The sequence below is a fragment of the Prunus mume genome, linkage group LG2, assembly GCF_029339155.1.
Source record: "Prunus mume cultivar Tortuosa linkage group LG2, ASM2933915v1, whole genome shotgun sequence".
Classification (NCBI taxonomy): Eukaryota; Viridiplantae; Streptophyta; class Magnoliopsida; order Rosales; family Rosaceae; genus Prunus; species Prunus mume.
Genome location: NC_142699.1, coordinates 12,572,401 through 12,596,598, shown reverse-complemented (window position 1 = coordinate 12,596,598; position 24,198 = coordinate 12,572,401). Strand labels below are relative to the sequence as shown.

The 24,198-nt window shown below is 38.3% G+C and overlaps 3 protein-coding genes, 1 non-coding gene and 2 pseudogenes across 5 annotated transcripts; 2 read left to right on the top strand and 4 right to left on the bottom strand.

Annotated features, from left to right (window-relative positions):
• The first annotated feature begins 2,983 nt into the window (after positions 1 to 2,983).
• LOC103320691 (protein ENHANCED DISEASE RESISTANCE 2-like) lies at positions 2,984 to 4,169 on the top strand (annotated as a pseudogene). Its single transcript, XR_016124190.1, has one exon. The product of XR_016124190.1 is annotated as a protein ENHANCED DISEASE RESISTANCE 2-like (transcript).
• A 2,359-nt stretch (positions 4,170 to 6,528) lies between these two features.
• On the bottom strand, positions 6,529 to 10,256 carry LOC103320692 (aspartyl protease family protein At5g10770-like). Its single transcript, XM_008222404.3, has 2 exons — positions 9,952 to 10,256; positions 6,529 to 8,064 (listed from the first exon to the last, which is right to left on the bottom strand). The coding sequence occupies exons 1-2, from the start codon at positions 10,112 to 10,114 to the stop codon at positions 6,773 to 6,775; spliced, it is 1,455 nt and encodes a 484-aa protein (XP_008220626.2). The 5' UTR covers positions 10,115 to 10,256; the 3' UTR covers positions 6,529 to 6,772.
• Positions 10,257 to 12,076: 1,820 nt separating this feature from the next.
• On the bottom strand, positions 12,077 to 15,069 carry LOC103320693 (aspartyl protease family protein At5g10770-like). Its single transcript, XM_008222405.3, has 2 exons — positions 13,665 to 15,069; positions 12,077 to 13,521 (listed from the first exon to the last, which is right to left on the bottom strand). The coding sequence occupies exons 1-2, from the start codon at positions 13,870 to 13,872 to the stop codon at positions 12,221 to 12,223; spliced, it is 1,509 nt and encodes a 502-aa protein (XP_008220627.2). The 5' UTR covers positions 13,873 to 15,069; the 3' UTR covers positions 12,077 to 12,220.
• A 140-nt stretch (positions 15,070 to 15,209) lies between these two features.
• LOC148919657 (uncharacterized) lies at positions 15,210 to 16,120 on the bottom strand (annotated as a pseudogene).
• Positions 16,121 to 17,330: 1,210 nt separating this feature from the next.
• On the bottom strand, positions 17,331 to 19,561 carry LOC103320695 (aspartyl protease family protein At5g10770-like). The gene is made up of 2 exons (XM_089046149.1): positions 18,996 to 19,561; positions 17,331 to 18,830 (listed from the first exon to the last, which is right to left on the bottom strand). Exons 1-2 carry the CDS (start codon positions 19,201 to 19,203, stop codon positions 17,533 to 17,535), a joined length of 1,506 nt encoding a protein of 501 aa, XP_088902275.1. The 5' UTR covers positions 19,204 to 19,561; the 3' UTR covers positions 17,331 to 17,532.
• Positions 19,562 to 23,162: 3,601 nt separating this feature from the next.
• Positions 23,163 to 23,269, top strand: LOC148919656 (small nucleolar RNA R71). Its single transcript, XR_016124826.1, has one exon. It is a non-coding gene; the product is annotated as a small nucleolar RNA R71 (small nucleolar RNA).
• Positions 23,270 to 24,198: the final 929 nt, after the last annotated feature.

Sequence of the window (24,198 nt, the reverse complement as noted above, 5' to 3'; positions counted from 1 at the left end):
TGGTACCTGTGTGGTTCTTTTAGTTGGAAACTAGGTGACCCTAAAGCCCAAGGGGTTGCCGTGTCATAGTGGATGGTATCCGGCACCCTATCTTCCGGCATATTAGTAGGTGTATCAAAGCTTCTTAATATGAATCAGAACTTTGTGTGTTTAGTTGCTGAAGTTGCCATTACCAATTAGATTTGTTGATGAATTGTTATGGTTATGTTTTGAATCAGTGAGCTTTGTTACATAATGACATGATATTTTGCAGCTGTTATCTATGCTTTGAATCCACCTTCATTTCTTCTACTGCTGTGATTTGAAACCATTTGCATGATACAAAATGTTTTCTGTAGATGACATGAACCTTTGAACCTATCGACCAAAAAAAAAAAAACCCCCTTTGAACCTGGATGTTTAAATGTTATCTTACAAAGCCAACATCATGAAAATGCCTGCCCTTGAAATTATTCTGAATTATTAAATTGTACTGAGCATCAACTTATTTTGCCCTAAAGCATTTTAGGAACCGTTCTCCTCAAGTTATTCTGAATTATATTATACTCCTATAGACTTTTATTTTTCTCGGACGCTTTTTGAATTGTCGTGTTTCTTTTTCTTCTTATCATTCCAATTTTATTAGATATATAAATAAATAAATAGAAGTTGTGATGTTAACAAACGGAAGTTGTCTAGAAAAGTCTCCGCCCATAAATGGTCGACATAACCATTATTGGGTCCTCTTTGACATTTTTTTATTTAATTTTTTTGGCTCTGATCTGACGTAGTAGTCGGCATGGCATACAATTAATGTCTAAGAATACAAAAATGCAGTCGACATATTGCAAGTCATAGAACAGCGACGTAAATTAAACTAATAAACTAATTATTTATAGAACAATGTCTTGTCAACAGGAAAAAATAAAAATAAAGAAGCAATCGTGGGCTAAGTTGGCAAATGCAGTGTGCTCGAATTTGATCATCTTTCCATTTTTCAAGGGTAATTTAAAATATGAGGTTGTAAAATATAAATAATATTATTATTCAATTTATTTTAAAATTCGTTTAACTAACACTGTAAAAATTTGAAGAAAATTAGTGTCTTATTATTTGGATTTATGTGGTGGCGTAATTTCTGCTGTCATAAGTTGTAAGGCCAACATTGATTGATATTAGCTATGAGCCACGTGTCAAATCCGAGCCTCTTAATCGAATGTGGGTGTCCACCTATTTTGATATTATTGAGTATTTCGGTTATCGTTATTTTACTCGTGTTGCTTTCTCCATCGTCAGATTCGATAAGTCAAACTCTCTGTCAAGGTTTTCATTTTATTCTCCCTTGACTCGTAAGAAAAGTCGAAATTAAACATCAGGAAATGGAGAAATTTTTGTCCTAATAAATAGGAAGATAAAGAGTTGGAATTAATCTCTAAATCAAAACTCAAACATATCATGACTTGAGCTTAACACATCAGCAAGCAAAAGATAGATTGTGTTACGAATTCACTAATGTTACAACAATTGTATATAATATTATAATGGAACATAGACCTAAAATATAACACGCAAATTGGTAAAATAACATAACCCAAATTATAAGTGATTGATAACTTTACTTGGATTGGAATTTAGTTTTTCAGGGCAATCTAATTCAAATAACAATAATTATAAATTTAAAAGTTGGTAAGGCAATTGATAAAGTCATGATAATTATTATAAAATTGTAAAGACGATAGTGGTGTTTTATGAGGAGAATGACATTCCATATAAATTCTTATTCATTACTCAACTTAAGCATTTTCTTGTTAACGTCATCTACTATAGTGGAAAATGGTCTTAACTTGCAGACTATAAGTCTTAGATTGAACTTCCATGACATCATAGTTGCTTGTCTAAAAAAACATTAAGTTTTTTTTTGTTTTTGTTTGTTTTTTGTAAAAAGACAAACATGGTGATTAAATATATTTCTATAATCAAAATGCAGCCATAATATGAAATTGACAACATAATGTCTTCAAACTCAAGTACATTTCAAAATCAAGTTCTTCCTTTTCGAGTTTTGAGAATCTAAAACCCCTCCCCCAAATCATAACGGGGAATGCACAAAACTTACTTTGGAATTCGTTTTTAATCAAACCAAAGAAATTAGGTACAATGAATCTTAAATTTGTCACTTATTACCTACCTATCTCCCGCTTTTTCTTGTTTTCAACCGTGCAATGCAATAGTAGTGTCACATGGGCAAATTATTTTTATCCAAGTGCATGTGGTTTTATTATTAGCACATGCAATTTTATTTAATTGTTAGCAATTAATATATTCATTCTCCAAGACTCTGATTTGCTACATGTGATTTATTTAATTCAAGGCATGTGTCAAACCAATTTTTTTTATCTATAATGGGGATAACACTATTTTGCTATTTACAGCCAATGACACAATGACACGTGTAAAAGTTATCTTATGTGTCATTGCATTATTAAACGGGATAGCAAAAAGTGTTATACCCATTACATGAGAGTTTTCTCTCATGTCAAAGGGACTGTATTTTTTCGTTTTCTTAATTTCAATAGGGAGTCAAAGGGAGTGTTTAAGCATGCTTAATTTTTATACTAATTTTTAATCAACAAAAAAAAAAGAAAAAGCATGCTTAATTATAAATTTTACTTGAACATGTTATCATGAAATATATTTAAGTCTCTCTCAAAAAATATATATATATTTAAGGCAAGGAAAATGAAAATAAATTGTTTTTAGGTGTGCGAAATGGTGGCCAATGTTTTAAATTTTCCCAAAAAAGGAAGAAGATGAAAAAACAAAGCCAGAAAAGCATATAAATATAGATAGAGTCGTGTAAATTATCTGTCACAGATGCGATCAATAATTAAATTGGAAATAATTATGTAAAATTAGCTGTCCCAAAATCCAGGGCTGTATCGCAATTTTCTCCAAAAGCAAGGGCACTTCTGTTTTCTAAACTATTATACACCACCTTAGCCTCCATTATGAGGTGCTCACTTCGATAGAGGAGAGTCACAGTCTCACAGAGAAAGCAAAAACAAAGAGAGACAAAACCATGTGTCCAACAACCAAGCAAAAGCATCGGAGCTCCGTCGCCGATCACGTTGGAAAATGCTCCAGATCCGACGAGTCGACAACCTCCACCGCCGATTGGATCTCCGAGTCCATCCACAGCGGATCATTGCGCCACGTGGACCTCACCACCGGAACCAATGGCTGGGCCTCACCTCCCGGCGACCTATTCTCTCTCCGCACAAAGAACCTACTTGACGAAAAAGCAAAAAGGCCCCGCCGGCGACTACCTACTCACGCCGTGCGGCACAGACTGGCTCAGATCCAGCACCAAACTAGATAACGTACTCGCCCGCCCGGATAACCGCGTGGCCAACGCGCTGCGGAAGGCCCAGGCCCAAGGCAAGTCGATGAAGAGCTTCATTTTCGCTGTGAATCTACAAGTCCCCGGTAAGGACCAGCACAGCGCGGTGTTCTACTTCGCCACAGAGGATCCTATCCCCTCCAGCTCGCTCCTATACCGGTTCATCAACGGGGACGACTCGTTCAGGAACCAGCGGTTCAAAATCGTGAATCGGATTGTGAAAGGGCCGTGGATCGTCGAGAAGACGGTGGGGAATTACAGTGCGTGTTTGTTGGGGAAGGCGCTGACTTGTAATTACCATAGAGGACCTAACTACCTTGAAATTGACGTGGATATCGCGAGCTCGGGGATCGCGAAGGCCATTCTGAGACTCGCATTGAGATACGTGACTTGCATAACGATTGACATGGGGTTTGTGGTGGAGGCGCAGGCAGAGGATGAGCTGCCCGAGAAGTTAGTCGGCGCGGTCAGGGTTTGCCAGATGGAGATGTCGTCGGCGACGGTGGTGGACGCGCCGCATGGTCCAGCCGTAGCGCGTGGACTGAGCTTTGCGAAGGTGAATCATCATAAGTCCGGCGACGACGACGACGACGACTGAAACTCGTAAACGGCGGTAGCTTTTAATTGTTTCCTTTTTTCGTTAATTAAAAAAAAAGTTTTAAATTATTTGTTGTTAATTGTAAGTCGTTTGAGGGTGGGGTAAGTCCTTTTTTCATGGGGATTAATGGAATGACGATGTAGATAATAAAATGAAATGGTAACAACAAATAACAATGCAGCTGATTACTCACTTTCCTTTTTTTTTTTCTCTTGTCTCTACCAAATTACCGATGCATGATTTTGGTTCTCGGGATTAATTTAACACAGAAAATGTGGGTTTTGTTATTTTATTTTTAGGTGCTACTAATTACCATTTACTTTTAACTTTGGTGGTGGGACGTCACAAAAAGTTACTACCACATCCGTCATTGTCACATTCCTTTGTACGTCATTAAACATTTGATACTGGTTTTTATATTCGAAAGGTTTTATAGTGGTGACAATGGTGATTGATAAAAGGACATTAGTGTTATATGGTAAATAGAGGTAGTTGGCACCTAGCAATGATGGAGGAAGAATTTGGAAATGCCACTAATTTTTTTGTTATTGGTTCTATCGTCAATCGTTCATACGCACATATATCGCACATATATCATATATCAGCACATATATCAACGAATCAAAATTATTCGGCTATCGATGCAAATTCCTTCTACATATGTATAGAGTCTATAGACAACTGGTGATAGTAGAACTGAAGAGAAAAGTCGTACACTAAAACTTGTGGACTCGGGATAGTGGGGGTATTTTACCGAAATTGAATAAACGGTTAAAAGTTGTTCCGAAGGAATTGAGTAGGACCTTTCGGCAGTTTATTACTTGGCTCTCCTCTTCCCACCATTGAAGCATTGTCATTGTGTGGGCTCTCAAGTTTCAAAATTTTAGGTCATCATTTTGTTTTTTCTTTATTTTTTTTTTACGAAAAAGGTATTTGGATGACGAAAGAAGAATACTTGAGTGTTGGATCGGCTTCCGATTGCTTTACTCCTGGTCACAAAAAACACACAGAGATGGAACATTTCTTTTAGGGGACATGTAACCGGTGCTTCAATAATTGCTTTCCTAGTATATATTTGATTATTTTGCGACAATAAATATATTTTGTTTTAATTTCGTTATAGTTGTTGGTTGGTGTTGTAAGATAACATTGACTAAATATCATCCTCGTCGATTAGTTCGGTCTTTTTTCTTTTACACGAGAGTAGTTTATAATATCGCTTTGTTAAAAAGAAAAATTAAGGGGAACAAATTTTGGTTTTTTGAGTCCACCTGGCTGCGTCAAGCCTCTTGTCAAGAATATGAAAAAGGACCCGACTGGTATGGGGAATTGAATACGAACCATCCAGTTGTTGAGCGTTAGAATTAAAAAGGGCGGACGACCAATGTGGAATCCCCATTTTACTTTTTTTTTTTGTCGGGATTCTTTAACATTTATTTTCTCTCTTTCTGCAACTTTTTAGTGTGCTTGGCTGCTAGCCTGCTGCTTTCGAATTAAACAAATATTTTAAAGCGATGCGTTGCTTTGAGGACAGGGCCAAGTAAGTATGATCAATAATTAGAGGCTCCAACTTGAGGATTATCCTTATTTGTTTAATTAGAGGCTCTCCCTTGAGGATTATTTATAAAAATATAATCTATTATCTGATTTTAATTTTAATTTTAATTGTTTTTAATATAAAAAAGGTGTAAATTTATCATTTTATTATCATTTAATTAATAATTTTAAATCTTAATATTTGTATTAATTAAGAGTATTTTCTGGTATTTCAAATAGCTTACCATTCTCTGCATTTTGCTATATATATATAGATTAAAAATAAATGTAAAACACCTATTTTTAAGTGCTAATAACAATTTATTTATTTATGAGCTTTCTGTATATTTGTGTGATGTGCATTACTTGCTACGCCGAGAGCATGGATGGATATGGATTATGGAGGATACGGTGAGGTTCCTGATGATGCAGATGAGTTTCATTTCGTCCACACAAATGAAGTGGACTTGTAAAGGACAAAAGCATCGGGTTTACTAAACTAATTGATTAGGGTAATTAATTAGCCAAATATAATACGCTAGGGTGTTATATAATTTTTTATGATGCTTTGTCCTCTTGTTATAAAACATCATGGCGTGCTCTGGCTGTCTCCCTCTCTCTGTGTCTGGTTTTTGCTACCAAAGCAATCAGAAAGTGGTTAGTTAAGGATGCGCAGCCCGAGACACAGACTCCAGACCGACGAGCCTGTCCGCTGAAACCAATACGCTGAACCCTAGGCACTGGTCAAACTTTGAAGTTGAACCACCCCAAGCCCAAGCCCAAGCCCAAGCCAAAGCCTTCCCAATTCACTGATATTTTCTTTTTTTATTTTCTTTTGGGTCCTTCTTAAGACATTTTGTGCTAGAGTTGGCCTGGTGCAGTCCAAAAGCAAAACAAGCCCAAACTAGGAGATGGAGATTACTGTTCTACTTTTGCTATTTTAAAAGAGAAACATCACATCAACACGTGGCATTATTTGAAAATACCGACAACATACGTGAGTTAGGAGAATTGATTAAGGCAGTGAATCCCTTTTTGTATTTGAGTTGGAATTTCCCTCCCAGTACATTCGATTATTTTATTATTATATAAAATACTATCGCTTGATTGGTCATTAGACTATTTTATACAAGTACGGGGGAAGGTAAGATTGGATACTTCCCAATACAATCCCATCACAGAAAAATATGTAACACAATGCTTTATTCTATAGCTAGCAGTTTGTGTTACAATTATGCCCCATGGACGATGTTCATTACTCAGGGGCAACTTGCAGGGGCAAATCCCACTTTTTTACCAGCCACGTCATATATCACCTCCAATCTCTTCTGTTGAACATTCCCAATAATACCCAAGCCAGTATCATCCTTGTGTCCCGCAAATGCCAAGCAAGCCTGCGAACTACTTACCACATACAATATCCCAGCCGGGTCCAAGTCCACCGTAACCCCGTCCCCAAAACTAAACGCAATACCCGGATACGACACCGTCTTGTAGCCACTGAAATTGTAACACGTGTCCAGCAGCGAAAACGACATAGTCATCTTGTAGTTTTTCATACCCTCCCGAAACGCGTCCCTCAACGCCCTGTACGCTGTCGCCGGCAGCCGCGTGATCACCGTCCCCGAGTCGATGATGGTTCCCGAAGACGAAAAGACCGAGGACGCAACCGGCAGCTGGCGCCTGTTGACGCTGATGCCGGTGAGGCCGAGGCCATAAAACGATGAAGCTCTTTTGGATAACGTGGTGAGCTTGGTGAACTTGACGCCGTTAGCGGAGCCTCCTCCTTTGCCGAAGGTGAGATGGCCGGTGGAGCTGGAAGTTGACGGAAGGCAGTAGGAGAAGAAGCGGTTGTATTTCATGGCGGTTTGTTCGACGAGGGAGATGTTGTTTCGGCCGAGACCGAGCAAACCGGCAGAGCCTTGGAAAAGGCCTTCGTTGTCTTGGCCACAGCCGAAGAGGAAACCTTCGAAAACGTCCTTGGAGGTCAATGTAAGTTTTTCTTTGGCGAAATCCCCGATGGAGAAGGACCCGTCTCCGTACCGGATGCCGTAAAGGCAGGAGGACGAAGCGGAGGAGCAATCGTGTTGGATGCCGGCGGATGAGAGTTGAGTACACGTGGCGGATGTACAGGATAAGTTTTTATATGAGGCAGAGAGAGAAGGGTCGAAGATGGGCTCGCTCTGTGTGTAACAAGATCGAACACATGGGCGGCATTGGGTCCAGGTGAGGTCGCTACCGGTATCGAAGACGAGGGAGAGTTGCTTGGCGGGCGTGCCGAGGCCGACGGTGACAAAGTAGTTTGCTGAACCCAGAAGGAGACCGGACTTGGCTGGGAGGGTGGTGGCGGCGGATTGGGTGAATGGGTGGTGGATTCTGTAGTTGAGGCGGGAGTGGATTGAGTTGACTCGGGCTTCGTCTTGCTTGAGGATTTGAGCGTGGTATTTGTCATCACCTTTTGTGGTTGAAGTTTTGGATGATTTGTGGAATATAGAGCATGGCCCATGCTTGTGTACCACTTCCAATACTGTTGCCTTGTTATTGGTATGACCTGGCATTGAAAGGGATGAGTGTATGTATACATGTGACTCTTTATGCATATACTCACAATTATATCCATCTGTGCATGCCTGGCACTAGTTTACGGGTAACAAGACCATGCACGTCATGCAGGTGAGAGAGACACAAAGGTAATGGGGCACGGGGCTTTTTATTTATTTATTATTATTATTATTTTAAGGGCTTGTCCAATATAGATCCATACATTTTCTATTTCTGTAGCATATACCCATCACTCTATAAATCTATGTAAAACCCAATTTCAAATTTAAATGTAGTAGGATATAAGAAGTCGTAGTATTTCTATGTTTTTACATCGTTGCCACTAAACTTCATATTTTATTTATAATTAATTTCAAGTATTTCATTAACTGCCATAATTGTAATTAATATACTCCCTATTAATAGCATATCAATCACCCCATTTCTTATAGTTGTCATTCCCTCTCACATCTCGCCCCCTAAAATTGCAAACAAACCAAAAAATATGTAAATTACATATCCAATAATGTACCTATGAAAATTATAATATAAATATATACATATAAAATATAGGTATCCAATAAATTACATATCCAATAATGTACCTATGAAAAATAGGTACATTATTAGAGGAAAAAAATAGGTACATTATTAAAGAAAAAAATAGGTAAGTTATTTGGAGAGAGAAAATAGGTTCATTTTAAAAAATCACTTTTAATAAAACAAATAATAGGTACTTTATTCAGAGAAAAAAGGCTATATTATTTATAGAAAAAAATAGGTACATTATTTAGATAAATAATAGGTACTTTATTCGTAGTACGTATGTTATTCAAATGGTAGGTACATTAGATGTCATATAATACCTAAATCCTAATTGTAAGTACATTAAAATTAATGTAGGTATATTGGATGTCGTATAATGTAGGTATATTGGAATAGATAATTATGTACACTTTTCATACTAGGTAAATTATATTTTTCATAAAACAAACAAGTAATAGGTACATTATTTTTTCAACATAATTAGTATGTATAGTTTTATTCATAAACAATTATAAAGTGGATTATTAGTCATGTATAATTCATAAAAAGAAAATAACATAAACATTTTATTAAACAAACCGATTACCCAAATTTGAATTTATTGTTAAATTTTTTAAAAAATGTTTCAAAATTAATTCCTACATCCATTACAACCATTTGGAGATCTTTTCAAATTCAACATCTGTCATTATATACAATCCAATTAAAAACTGTTTCCATATTGATTCCTACATTAATATACAAAATGCAATAATGGCTTAGTTGAGGGTATTTTTGGAATCTTAAAAGTACAATAAATCAGATTTTATGCTTAATTAGGTAACTTGCTAAGTTGAATCCTAGTCATGGGTTTTTACTTATACAAATTGGGTATTATTTATAGGAACAAAAAGTGAAGGGTTTTAGGTACGGCGAATTGAATTTGAAGGGTGTAAGCCAAATTTACTATTATTTTAAATAGAGTAAATTTGGTTTAGGGTTTTTTTTTTGGCCAAGCATGGGGCTCTTTATGTGTGTGTGTGTGTTTTTATTTTATTTTAAAAATGATCAACTAGTGTAGTGATTTAGAATAATTGTTTTTTTTATTATGAAAGGTTCAAGTCATAGCATTTGTGTAGTGTGTATAAGTTTAATATGTTAAACTTTAAAAAAAAGAAAAAAAGAGTGTATGTTTTTCTATGCATATGAATAATAGCAAACTCTACTCCCATGCGCCATTGGAATTAACAGCGTATATAGCAAGGCCTAACGAAATACTGGATGCCAGACAATATATGAATATATATATATATATATATATATATAGAGAGAGAGAGAGAGAGAGAGAGAGATGTTGAAATGAAGAATTAACCTTTGGTGGAGGGGGTGCAGGTGGTTGCTGGTAGAAGAGAGTTTACTTCAACTGTGTGAGTAGTGTGTGGCAGAAGGTGGGGTTCTGGACTTGTTGCTGCCAGAGCAATGTCCTTTTCGAAAGAGCAGAGAATTAGGAACAGAAACACAGAGAAGAAACCCATGAAAAAAACCTGAGGAAAGAGGAGGAGCTAGAAATGAATATAGTTAACAAGCCTAGCTAGCTATTGCCTGTAGATTAAGTTCGAGCATACTATTGGCCTTATATAAACAATTTGGAGGGTTTAATTTTCTAGCATTTGCTCCATACCATCGTTCTCAACACGTTCACACCCCCGCCCTAACCCATTAAATTTTTTTTGGTCGATCGACTTTGTCCACCCGTTCTCTTACGTTAATTTTCTTTCACCCGTGAATTCTGTGTTGCCTAGAACTGAAGGAATTGCAAGGAAAGGACAAAAAATGAAAATGAAAGGAAGAAGGTTCTCTGTCAATACACATACATACATACATACAATATTGTAATTAATGCCAAATGGACTTGGAGTTTGGAAGGAAGGTACTGCATGCATGCGTTCCTGTTCCTTCCTAGTCACGACTACTACTCACGGGTCCCAAAGTCAATGAATCAACAGAGTCCATGGTTAAACTGATCAAACAATCAGTTTAACTATATCCGTACACCAACAAACTTTGGAATGTTCACTAATTAGTTCTTTCTTCAAACATTATGGGCTCAGATGGCTTGGTCCAGTACAAAAACAAAAACAATTTAGGTCCAAACTGTTTCAAGCCCAAACCAAACTAGGACATGGTTGTTGTTCAAGTTGTTAAGAACATTTACCCCGTATTTGAAGGCCTAGGTTCATTTCATCATATCCTCTAATATCGCTTGAATACAAAAATAATATACAAATTTATAAATAAACCCAATCCTAGACATGTATTTATAAAAACCCAAATCTATTTAAACATAAAGCCAAAATCAATCCCAAAGTCAACTTTTTGGGTGTGTTTATAAATGAGTTTTGAGTGTGTGTAATGATGAGTTTTGGGTGTGTTTATATGTTTAAATAGTGCTTGGGTTTTTTTATAATTTCAACCCCTATTTTGGCTGTTTTAGTGAAACTCCCAAAATAAAAACCATATTGTCTTCCTTTTGCTTTTTACAACAAAAATGTTATATTTAAAAAAAAAAATAGTAAATTGAGCTTAGACCCATAAAATTCATTTTTAATCACCTATAGTCCTTCTCTTTAATTTTCTATTTAAAATATCCAATTTTTTCAAATAAAACCCGATGACTAGGATTCAAATACTAACTTAAAATATGATTTATTATATTTTTCAGATTCCAAAACTACCTTTATTTACAAGTTAATGTGTTTATGTGGTGGGTGTATTATTTACATTGTAAAATTAATATAGATGCCATTTATATATAATAATAAAAATTCCTATCAGTACATAAATTATTTTTATTATTAGTTTTTATGAAATCAATACAAATTTAAGGCAAAGAAGGGAACATCCATATCCAAGAGACTATACTAGGACAAATATTAGGAAAAGATTCAATGTACAGTTACAAACGAAGGAATTAATGAAGGATAATACTAGGACAAATATTATCTTAAATGACAGCATATTTCGAATTTGAGTTTATCTTAAATATTTAGAAATAGTTAAACTTATCTATATATATAAAGTAAAAGGTAGAGAATGGTGAAACGTTCAAAATACAAGAAAATGTCCTTTGTTAATTCAAACATTAGGAATTGAAATTATTAATTAAATGAGGATAATATGGTAAATTTATACTTTTTCATATTTAAAAAATTAAAATTTAAAAATAAATCAGATAATGAATCGTATTTTTATGGAACACACCCATTATATTTTTTAATTCTAAAAATAAAATAAAAAATAAAAAATAAAACCAATTGGCACATACGTTAGCATGTGTCAATGGACTAGTATCTAAAAAATAGAATTACAATAGAAAGCGTCATTACATTAAGAATAAGAACCCAAAAAAGAAAGCCAGGAGACACAGACTTACAACAAACAAAATTTACAACAGAAAGCATCATTACATTAATGAAGGTTAATGGCACATATTGTAATTTAACTGATAATACTAGGACAAATATATATTATCTTAAATCCAGTCCAATTACATTACACACAAATATGTAACCCAATGCTTTATTCTATAGCTAGCAAGCTGTTCGTATTACACTTAAAACCCCATGGACGAACGTCATTACTCAATCGCAACCTTCAGGGGCAAATCCGACTTTTCCTCCGGCCACGTCATACACAACCTCCAATCTCCTCTGTTGAAAATTCCCAATAATCCCGACGTCACTATCATCCTTGTTTCCGGCAAACGCCAAGCAAACCTGCGAAGGACTTATCGGAATCAATATCCCGGTCGCGTCCAAGTCCACCGTAAGTCCATCCCCAAACACAAACGCTATCTTCGGATACGACACCGTGTCCAAGCCGCTGAAATCGTAACACGTGTCCAGCAACGAATAGCCCATGGTCAGCGTGTAGTTCTTCATAGCCTCCTGAAACGCGCCCCGCAACACGGCGTATGCCGTCGCCGGCAACCGCGTGATCACCGTCCCCGAGTCGATGATCGTTCCCGAAGACGAAAAGACCGAGGGCGCAATCGACAGCTGGCTCCCCCCGACGTTGATGCCGGCGAGGTCGAGGCCGTAAAGCGACGCCGCGCTTTCGCTTTGGGATGAAGTGATGAGCTTCGTGAACTTAACGCCGTTAGGAGAGCCTCCGTCGCCAAAGGTGAGGTGACCGGTGGAGCTGGAAGTCGATGGGAGGCAGTAGGAGAAGAACCGGTTGTATTTATTGGCGGATTGCTCGACCAAGGAGATGCTGCTCCGGCCGAGACCGAGCAAACCGGCGGATCCGCTGAATAGGCCTTCGTTGTCTAGGCCACAGCCGAAGAGGAAACCTTCAAAAACGTCCGTGGGGGTCAATGTAAGCTTTTCGCAGCCAAAGACCCCGATAGTGAAGGACTTGTCTCCGTACTCGGCCGCATAGAGGCAGGCGGAGGTGGAGGTGGAGCAGCCGTGTTCGATGCCGGAGGATGAGAGCTGAGTACACGCTGCGGTGGCACATGAGATGTTTTCGTATGAGGCGGAGAGAGAAGGGTCGAAGATGGGCTCAGTCTGGTTGTAACAAGACCCAGTACATGGCTGGCATTGGGTCCAGGTGAGGTCGCTGCCGGTGTCGAAGATGAGGGAGAGTTGGTTGGCGGGTGTACCAAGGCCGACGGTGACAATGTAGTTCCCTGAGCCGATAACGAGACCAGACTTGGCGGGGAGGGTGGTGGCGGCGGATTGGGTGAGTGGGTCTTTGTTGCTGTTGTGGTTGAGGCGGGAGTGGATTGAGTTGACTCGGGCTTGGTCTTGCTTGAGGATTTGAGCATGGTATCTTTCATCACTAGTTGTGGTTGAAGTTTTTGACGATTTGTGGAATTTGGAGCATGGCCCATGCTTGTGCACCACTTTCAATACCGATGATGCCTTGTTATTGTCATGACCTGAGATCATTGAAACATGTAAGCATAGAGAGAGAGAGAGAGAGAGAGAGAGAGAGAGAGAGAGAGAGAGAGAGTGTTAGAGATACATAAATGCACATGAAATGGGGTTTGAAATTAAGTTATATAATATGGGATGAATTAACCTTTGGTGGAGGGGCTGCAGGTGGTTGCTGGTAGAAGAGAGTTTACTTCAACTGTGTGAATGGAACGCGGCAGAAGGTGGGGTTTTGTATCTCTTGCTGCCAAAGCAAATCCGTTCTCGAAAGAGCAGAGAATTAGGCATAGAAATACAGAGAATAAACCCATGAAAAATCTAAGGAAGGAGGAGCTAGAAATCATGGGAGTTGCCATGAATAATTAACAAGATTGCCTCTAGATTATTGAGTTGCTGCTGTAATGTAAGCATACTCTCGGCCTTATATTGGCGAATTGGAGACAGGGATGTCAATTGGACTAAATCTTAGGATTGTTTTGGATTAGTTCAGATTGGCCTAAGTTTGATTAAGTATTGAGTTACGTTGGATTAAGAATCCGGATTGTAAAAATAGTGAAGATCCATGTTTGGTGCTGTGTCAGACTAAAAAATAATTATTTTATTAATTTCTTTCTTCTTCTGTTTTCGTTTTTTTTTTCTCTCTCTCTTTTATTTATTCTTCTCTCTCTTTCTCTCTTTCTTTTGTTATCGTGTTTTTTTTTTCTTCTGTCTCGAAACCTCCTACCTACCTTTCTTTTTCCACCATGACAACAACCAAAAAAAAAAAAAAAAGACCCTCTCTTTTGCCCTTTCAAAAACAGTTTTTTTGGAGCTGATTTCCCCACTCCCATTTTTTTCACTTACACTCCGTTTTACTTTTTAATACTTTTTAATCAATTTTGTTTTGTTTTTATTCTTCTCCTTCCTACTCTACCCTTATCATACATTAGGAAAGTTAAATAATAAATCAAAAAATCAAAAATGAAAAGAAAAAAAATCTCTCCCTCTCTTGCCTCCTAGCCTCCTCCAGCCCGACTGCTTCCTCCAAGGCACCACCAACTCAGCCACCCAGCCATCCTAACCATCAACCAAGCCACCCAAACTCGACATCAATTCACCCCCACCCACACCCACCTTCCCAGACCTCCAATCTTGCAACCAAACTAGTGCAATCCCAGCCGCACACCCCCAATCTTGCTCACATCACTCAAACTCAAAACAAATAATCAAACCTACAACTAGAAAAATTCATATCAATTCCAAGAAACAAATTAAATCGAACCCAACCCATCCAAATTTTATGACTTCTGAAAGTGAGAGAGCGACATAGACGGAGAGAGAGAGTCTCCAATAGCTCGTCGGTGTTGAAGGCCAGATCTGATGAGGTCGGGGTTTAGAGTGACATGCTGGGTTTTGGGTTGGATATGGTATTGCGGCGTCGTATCAGGTGATGTGAAGGTGACGGTGGTATTGCTGCTGGGTTTGCCGAAGGAGGAGGGGATGGGGTGTCTTGATAAGTTTTGAGAGGAGAGAGAGAGAGAGAGAGGTTAGATGGATGGGGGAGGTTGGCCAGTGCAGCTGGGTTTTGGGGTGGGGATGGTGATTGCTTGGGATGGGAATAGTGTCGGGATTAATGGGGGGCTTGGGTTTTTTTTGTTTTTTGTTTTATTAAACTTTTTTTCATTTTAGTTATCAAAATCTTAATATAGGAGGGTAAAGTAGGAAAAAGAAAAAAATAATAATAAGATTGATTAAAAAGTATTAAAAAGCAAAAAGGAGTGTAAGTAGAGAAAATAGGAGTGGGAAAATCACTTCCTTTTTTTTTCCTTTATCTCTCGAAACCACCCTATTTCTCTAGACTAACCCAAAACCTTCGCCTCCCTGCTGCATAAAAAACAAGGAAGCTTGCTTCCTGGCCTCCCTAGTTTTGATTTACATCGGTTTCATTGTACTGATTTTGTTCACCCATTTGACTCCAATAATGTTGACGAGTGGGTTCAGATTCTCTTCCTAAACGTATTATTGGCAATTGGGTATATGTGTTCAAGCAGCCCAAAGTATGAGGGGCAGAGTACATTGACACTTCATTTCTTTCAGTACCATTATCACCACCATGCATCTCCTCCATCTCGCTAAAATCAATCATATCCATAAAATCTGTCCCTACTTCACCTCCCACATCAGTGACATTTGTATTATTCCAAGTTACTTCATTGCTTTCAACAATGGCAACTGAAGAATGACCCGTCCGACTACTATCTGTTGTGATATGCATGCTATCAACTACATCATTTGTCAGTCTTTTATCTTTTATACTCACGAGTAAGGGAGCCAGTTTTGAAGGTGTTACCTCAGAATTGTACTTCATAAAAAAATTGACATCATCATCGTTCTCAATCTTTATGTGCTTCCACTCATTCAAGGCCACCAAAACTAAGAATTTTAAGCAAACCTTGTCTTCCATGCTGTTTGTATTACCAATCTGATGCACACGGTCCAACAGTTTAGCAAATTTGATGGTCCGTAGAACTATTAAGCCTTTTGAGTCACCCCCTTCGTATTTGCACATCTTCTTCAAGGTGACCCATTTTCATTATAACACACGAGAATAACAATGGTCTCCATTTCTGGCCATGACAAAACAACATTTCATTAACACAATATAACCACAATAACCATACAATACAATAGTAATATAACAGCAATATAACAGCAATATAGTAGCAATATAATGACAATATAATAACAATACGACAGTAAAATAAGAGGAACACAACAGCAGTACACCAGTAACACATTAGAATCACACTATACAGATCTACTACATCAAATGGAAAATCCCAAGTTTCAAGATTCACATATCCAGACCAATCTAAATGCAATTGGTACAAACCCAAATGAATGAGCATGAATATTCAACAAAACCTAACCCAAAGCAATTAAAGCCAAAACGAATTTAACATAAACCCAAACAATCAAAATATAACCAATTTCACATAATCCCATTGATATTAAGAAAATAACCATCAACACTACCTTTTCGAGGTCAGCAATCCACTAGAGCTTCAAGGTTGCAAGTAGCTATTCAGAAGACATACCTAAAGGGAGGGGTTCGCGATTCCAAACAGAAAGCAAGAGATCGAATAGGGGAGAAAGAGACATAACGAAGCTAGAGAGAGAAAGAGCTGCACTATGAGAAAGAGAGCAAAGAGAGAGACAGAGAGTTGCGCTAGAGAGAGAGAGAGCCAAGACAGAGAGAGCCAAGAGAGACACAGAGAGCTGCGATAGACAGATACCAAAGAGAAAGAGAGCTGTGCCAGAGAGAGAGAGGTAGAGAGAGAGAGCTGAGTGAGCTAAGAGAGAACAAAATTTCTGAACTTGTGAAAAATCAGCAATAAGTGGACAATAATTTTATATTTATAGGTGATAGTTGTAAAAAAATTGGGAAGGGGTGATATTTTTAGTTAAAATTATGAAATGGGTGGCATTTTAAGCTATTTCCCAAAAATATTCGTATGAGTTATAGCCCAGACAGCCTACTATGTAGATCCGTCCCTGCTTGCACGTAATTAAAATGGAGTTTGAAATGAATTAACCTTTGGTGGAGGTTACTTCAACTGTGTTGAAGTGAGTAGTGTGTGGCAGAAGAAGAGGAGGAGGAAGAGGGGGGGGGGGGTGTGGTTCTGGACTTGATGTTTATTAGGAAAAGAGCCAGATGTTTATTAGGAAAATAATCAATGTACCGTTACAAACGAAGGAATTAATGAAGATTAATGGCACATATTGTAATTTAATTGATAATACTAGGACAAATTTTATCTTAAATGACAGCATATTTTGAATTTGGGTTTATATCTAGAAAATAAGAATTACATGGGTATTTCCCATAAGAACCCGGAAAAAAACCAGAAAAATGTAAGAATTGGGCTGCTTTCTCAATCCAGTCCCATTACACACAAATATATAACCCAATGCTTTATTCTACAGCTAGCAAGCTGTTTGCATTACAATTATACCCCATGGACGATCTACATCACTCAATGGCAACCTGCAGGGCCAAATCCGACTTTTCCTCCAACGACGTCATACACAACTTCCAACCTCTTCTGTTGAACATTCCCAATAATCCCAAAGTCACTATCATCCATGTTTCCGGCGAACGCCAAGCAAACCTGCGAAGGACTTATCAGAACCAATATCCCCGTAGCGTCCAAGTCAACCGTAAGTCCGTCCCCAAACACAAACGCTATCTCCGGATACGAAAATGTGTTCAAGCCGCTGATATCGTAACACGTGTCCAGCAACGAAAACGACTTAGTCAGCGTGTAGTTCTTCATCGCCTCCCGAAACGCGCCCCGCAACGAGGCGTATGCCGTCGCCGGCAGCCGCGTGATCACCGTCCCCGAGTCGATGATCGTTCCCGAAGACGAAAAGACCGAGGGCGCAATCGACAGCTGTCTCCCACCGACTTTGATGCCGGCGAGGCCAAGGCCGTAAAACGACTCGCTTTGGGATGACGTGATGAGCTTTGTGAACTGAACGCCGTTAGCGGAGCCTCCGTGGCCGAAGGTGAGGTGACCGGTGGAGCTGGAAGTCGATGGGAGGCAGTAGGAGAATAACCGGTTGTATTTATTGGCGGTTTGCTCGACCAAGGAGATGCTGCTCCGGCCGAGACCGAGCAAACCGGCGGATCCGTTGAATAGGCCTTCGTTGTCTAGGCCACAGCCGAAGAGGAAACCTTCAAAAACGTCCGTCGGGGTCAATGTAAGCTTTTCGCTGCCAAAGACCCCGATAGTGAAAGAGTTGTCTCCGTACCCGGCGGCGTAGAGGCAGGCGGAGGTGGAGGAGTAGCAGCTGTGTTCGATGCCGGAGGATGACAGCTGAGTACACGAGGCGGTGGTACATGAGATGTTTTTGTATGAGGCGGAGAGAGAAGGGTCGAAGATGGGCTCTCTCTGTTTGTAACAAGACCCAGCACATGGCTGGCATTGGGTCCAGGTGAGGTCGCTGCCGGTGTCGAAGATGAGGGAGAGTTGCTTGGCGGGTGTACCAAGGCCGACGGTGACAATGTAATTCGGTGAGCCGATAACGATACCGGACTTGGCGGGGAGGGTGGTAGCAGCGGATTGGGTGAGTGGGTCTTTCATTCTGTTGTTGTTGTTGTGGTTGAGGCGGGAGTGGATTGAGTTGACTCGGGCTTGGTCTTGCTTGAGGATTTGAGCATGGTATTTTTCATCACTAGTTGTTGAAGTTTTTGATGATTTGTGGAATTTGGAGCATGGCCCATGCTTGTGCACCACTTTCAATACCGATGGTGCCTGGTTACTGTTATGACCTGAGATCATTGATACATGCATGCATAGAGAGAGAGAGAGAGAGAGAGAGAGAGAGAGAGAGAGAGTGTGTGTTAGATATACATAAATGCACATAAAATGGGGTTTGAAATTAAGTTATACATACATATATATATATATATATATAAAATATAGGATGAATTAACCTTTGGTGGAGGGGCTGCAGGTGGTTGCTGGTAGAAGAGAGTTTACTTCAACCGTGTGAGTGGTATGTGGCAGAAGGTGGGGTTTTGTATCTCTTGCTGCCAAAGCAAATCCGTTCTCGAAAGAGCAGAGAATTAGGCATAGAAATACAGAGAAGAAACCCATGAAAAACCTAAGAAAGGAGGAGCTAGAAATAATAGGAGTTGCCATGAATAATTAACAAGATTGCCTCTAGATGATTGAGTTGCTGCTGTAATGTAAGCATACTCTTGGCCTTATATTGGCTAATTGGAGACAGGGATGTCAACTGGGGTTTTTTTTTTTTCCTGGCCTCCTTAGTTTTGATTTAGGGTCTTTCAACTGGCCTTTGGGCTAGCTAGATCTGCTTTCCCATCCCCTTCTACTGTTGGAGGTCTTTATTGGCGGAGACTTGCTAGATGACAGAGCCAACTTATTGATTTGAGCTCTTTCTCTGTCTCTTGAACGCCACCAGGAAAACTCTTCTTCCTTCCCTTTCAATTTGGCCAATGGTTCTATCATATTATTGGATATTGAACTTTTTGGTTTTGTTGGTTTCCTGAGTTTATGTCTATATATCAATCTGCCTTTCGACTAACCCTAGCCAACTTGGAGCGGCAACTAGAGTTAATTGAGACTTATCAACAAGTTTCGATTGGGTCTGTTGTGGTGGGGTTTTGATTCAAGCGCCCAAGGGTCGGACTCGCATGTTCAAAATAGCTTTCTCGCTATTTTGCGAACCACATTTCGGCATCGCTGTATTAGACAAGCAAGTCCGGAGTTTTTTTTACACGGATGAACTATACAATCCCATTTAAGTTAATCTCCTCCATTACCAAACATGGCCTTAATTTCCAAGCATTTAATTCATAATTGCCTAACACCCAATTAGTCAAGTCTATGTAGACTCCATATAAAACATTCTCAACACGTTGAATAATTTGTTATTTTGAAGTAAATTGTATTTCAACCGTCTAAGTCGTAATTTACAGTTGATTTTTATAAAATATTAGACAATTGAAAGTTATTTAAAGAGTGGTGATTTCCCCACTCATTTTTCTCTTATTTTATCCACTTACACTCCTTTTTTATAACTAAAAAAGGAGTGTAAATGAAATAAGTGGGAAATCATTGCCCTATTTAAAATATCTAATTATATCGTTTAACTAATTATCCAACTAATAACTGAGTCCACGAAGACCACACTAATCATCCAACTAATTGAAATTATTACAAGAAAACGAAGTGTTGTTTAATTTAAACAATTGGTCTCTATCATTAGTTCTTTTCAAAAATTATTACTGGAAAAATACTTTTTTCATTTGTTTATAAATTACTATATTATCCACTCGGACATCTATGTTCCTAATCTGGCTCATCAATTCAGTTATCTATTGATATTTTCCTTAAACCGTTTGTCGAAATGCCTCAAAAAGGTTGAGGTAGAAACTAAATTGTATTTACCGTTGTAGCGTGAAGAAAAATATCTGAATCCGCCACTATATTCTTACGATCCAAACTAAACTACTTATCATTTCTGTACTTCAAGATATTTGAGATTTAAGACAATCGTTCCTTAGTAGAATTAAAGAAAATGGGCGGCCAGCAAGGTTGGTCCAGCAAGGTTATCTTGTGTTTGTTTGATTGTGAATGGGACATCCCTAATTTCTGGTGCGAATAAATTAACAGCTGGAATCTTTTATCAGAGAGCGAAGATGATCAGTTGGAATCTTGCTTGGGTGTGGGGTAGACAGAGAGGTTGTAGTGGGTGGTGGAAGAAAGCTGGAATCTGTCCCAAAAGATGAGTGAGTGAGAGATACTGATGGAGATTTTTATGGCTTAACTTCCAATCATCCTGCAGTTTCCATTGCCAACAAATGATGTTTTTGATAGGCTTCATCTTCTTTATATTTGCCAATTTGGCATGCCCCAGTTATTATTTTTCATCCTTTAATTTCCCAATTCCCCCACTCGGATATTGCACTGTGCACCATTTAAAAAGATGAAAAGGGTTTAATGAAGAAAAAAAAGCTCTCTGAGATAAAATCTTAACAACCCATACTGTAAGTTATCGTGTCTTTGAATCTCAAATACTAACCTTGATCAAACATTGTGAATAAGGATCTTTTTCTCCTACTCGGCTCTTTATCTCTATCTCTAGATGGGGTGAGTTTTTTGTTATGAGTGTATTTTAGACGATAGGAAAGGGATCTTATTTATAAGCATCTGTTCCGGTACCTTACCCATCAAGGAGTACTCGAACAGATTTTGTTTGCTTAGGAATTGGATGTTTTAATCCATATATAGAATTAGGAATCCTTAAGATATTCCTATCTCAATGTAAACGCACTGTTTGATTTAGTATCCTACTGGTATTAGGATTAATACTTCCTGATCAATTAGAGCTCTTCCAAACCAGATATGATTAGAAGACCACAATTTAGACTAAGACACAGATTTGTCTTACAGTCTCCCACTTGGTCAAATAATCACTAAGGGAAACTCATATTGATCACTTTAAGGCCTTGTGAAAGTATATCCAGATAAAATTCCCACTAAGCCATTGTCAATGAAGAAAAATTATAAGAGACTATAGAGACTTATTGATCATACAGTTATCAAAGTCTTTATAATCACACTTAAAACTCTTCAACACCACATATGGCTTCGATCAAGATTAAAACTGTAGAATGTAGACGACCTTACTGAAAGTGCTTTAAACAAAAGTCATCTAATTCCTTTGTCCTTATAAATGACTACCAAGGTCTCAATTTGCATAACCAAAATTACAAACTATCATGAATACAATCCTCTCATGGCTACCTTAAATGCATGCTATGCCACCCACATATATTTAAGTAATCATATGTGCATATAAACTACATTGCATAAATATACTATATTCTAATCCTTAAACTGAAAATCATCCAAATTAAAACACTACTGTATGAATTTAAATAGAAAATAGCAAAACTAGTCAAACTACCAGAACTTGATAAAACTCCCACTTTTTGGTCATCCAAATGAACTATCAATCCCATGCTAAGCACATGTCTGTGAAAAACAGCATTTGGTAACCCCTTAGTAAGTGGATCTGCAACCATTTCATTTGTGCCAATGTGCTCCAACACAGTATGCCCATCTCTAATCTTTTCTTTGAAAGAATTCAACTTCCAGAATTCTTTATGCCTTTTTTCTTTTATTCCCTTTTGCAAAAAGTACTGTTGCACTGTTATCATTCCAAAGATGTATAGGTCGTTGAATTGATTCAACCACACCCAAATTAGTGATAAAGTTCTTTAACCACATAGCTTGAGTGGTTGCTTCATAACAAGTCAATGCAATTGTGAGTGGCAGTCATAACTTTTTCCACAACGTAGAGTCCGAACAACATTGCAATCTTCACGTCCATTTGGATTAGGAATCGTTTGACTAGGAAATTTGCCTTTGTCTCTGTCTGAAATCTGTGCAGCTAGCTGGCCAAATTGTTGCTCCAAATTTTTAATTGATGCTTCAACATTTTGAAATCTTTGATTGTTACCCTCGATGAATGATTGAGTTGTTGCTGCCAATTTAGCTAGTTGATCATCCAGAGATGGTTTGGAGGGAACAAAAGGTTTTTGGGCATGCTGGAATGGTTTTGCATTATTCTGATTGTCACCCCATTTGAAATTAGGATGATCCTTCCATCCTGGATTGTAATGATTGGCATATGCATCATTCCTAGGCCTTTGATAGCTGTTCATCATATTGACATGTTGTTCAACAAGCTCTGGGTAGGAGTCTCTATGTGGGCAGCCCATTATATCGTGTGTAGCCATGCTGCAGATAGTGCAAACTATTGTTGCAGGTGGCTGCTGTGTAGAACTTGCCATCTGTTGTAGAATAATGTCAAACTTTGCATCAATTTTCTTCTCCATTTGTGCCATTTGTGCAGACATGTTAGGAGATCCTGCTGATAACTCAAAAATTCCCTTTTCTGTGAATGTTCTGCTGCCCATTGTTGAGATTCTGTAGCCATCATATCAAATAATTCAAATGCTTCTCTTGCAGATTTATTTGACAACGATCCTCCAGCTGATGCATTCACATGACTCTTAGATGTTGGATTAAGACCATCAAAGAAAATATTCATCTGTGTATCTGAATCAATATTAACATGTGGACACTTTATGTACATCTCTGTATATCTTTCCCATGCTTCATGAAACTCTTCATTAGGCTTCTGTGTGAATGTCAAAATCTTTCTCTTGTAATTCAATGTCTTGGATGCTGGATAATATTTGTTCAAGAATTTTGTGTGTATATTCTGCCAAGTAGTAATGCTATTAGTGGTAGAGTAAATAACCAAGTTTCTGCCTTGTCTTTCAAAGTGAAAGGAAAAAGACGTAACTTGATAGCTTCAGCAGAAAAACCCCTAATCAAAATATTCTTGCAACCCACAATAAATTTTGCAATATGTATGTTCGCATCTTCATTGGGCAGCCCACGGAATGTTGGTAAAATCTCAAGCATGTGGTGCTTGATCTCGAACGAATCACCCTCTTCTTGGGTCGGATAGACTATGCAATTAGGAACATCAGTGGCACGGGCTGCCAATGACTCTCTGAGTGGTCTACCTGCTGCAGGTAATTCTAACGCCATGTTACCCTCGTCTACAAACAAATTCTGCAGAAAAGTGTCCTGCAGTGAACAGTCGAGCCCAATTAACTTCTCTTGCTCATGCAGAGTCCGCTGTTACGGATCAAAGCAGTATAAGATGTGCGATTCTCGATGCAGTTCGGACCATGCGTTTGCAGAATAAAAGCGAAGCAAAAGCTGTTTCAAATTTTTTTTTAAATATTAATATTTTGACGAAAATTAAAAATATATATATAAATAAATAAATAAAACAGAAAAAGTGTAAACAAAATCAACTAAGAATATGATAGAAACAAATTAGTTAAAACAATCCCCGGCAACGGCGCCAAGTTCCTGAGCGTGTTTATGAGGCCCCAATTCCATATCCAGAACGTTTGAAGCCAAAAGCAAAAGATCAGCAACTCAAGGATTTTATGCAGACGTTATCCAATGTTCAAATCAACATTCCGTTACTGGATGCAATCAAGAAAATTCCATCATATGCCAAATTTTTGAAGGAAGTTTGCAGCAGCAAAAAGAAGCTTTAGATTTGGAAAAGTCATTTTG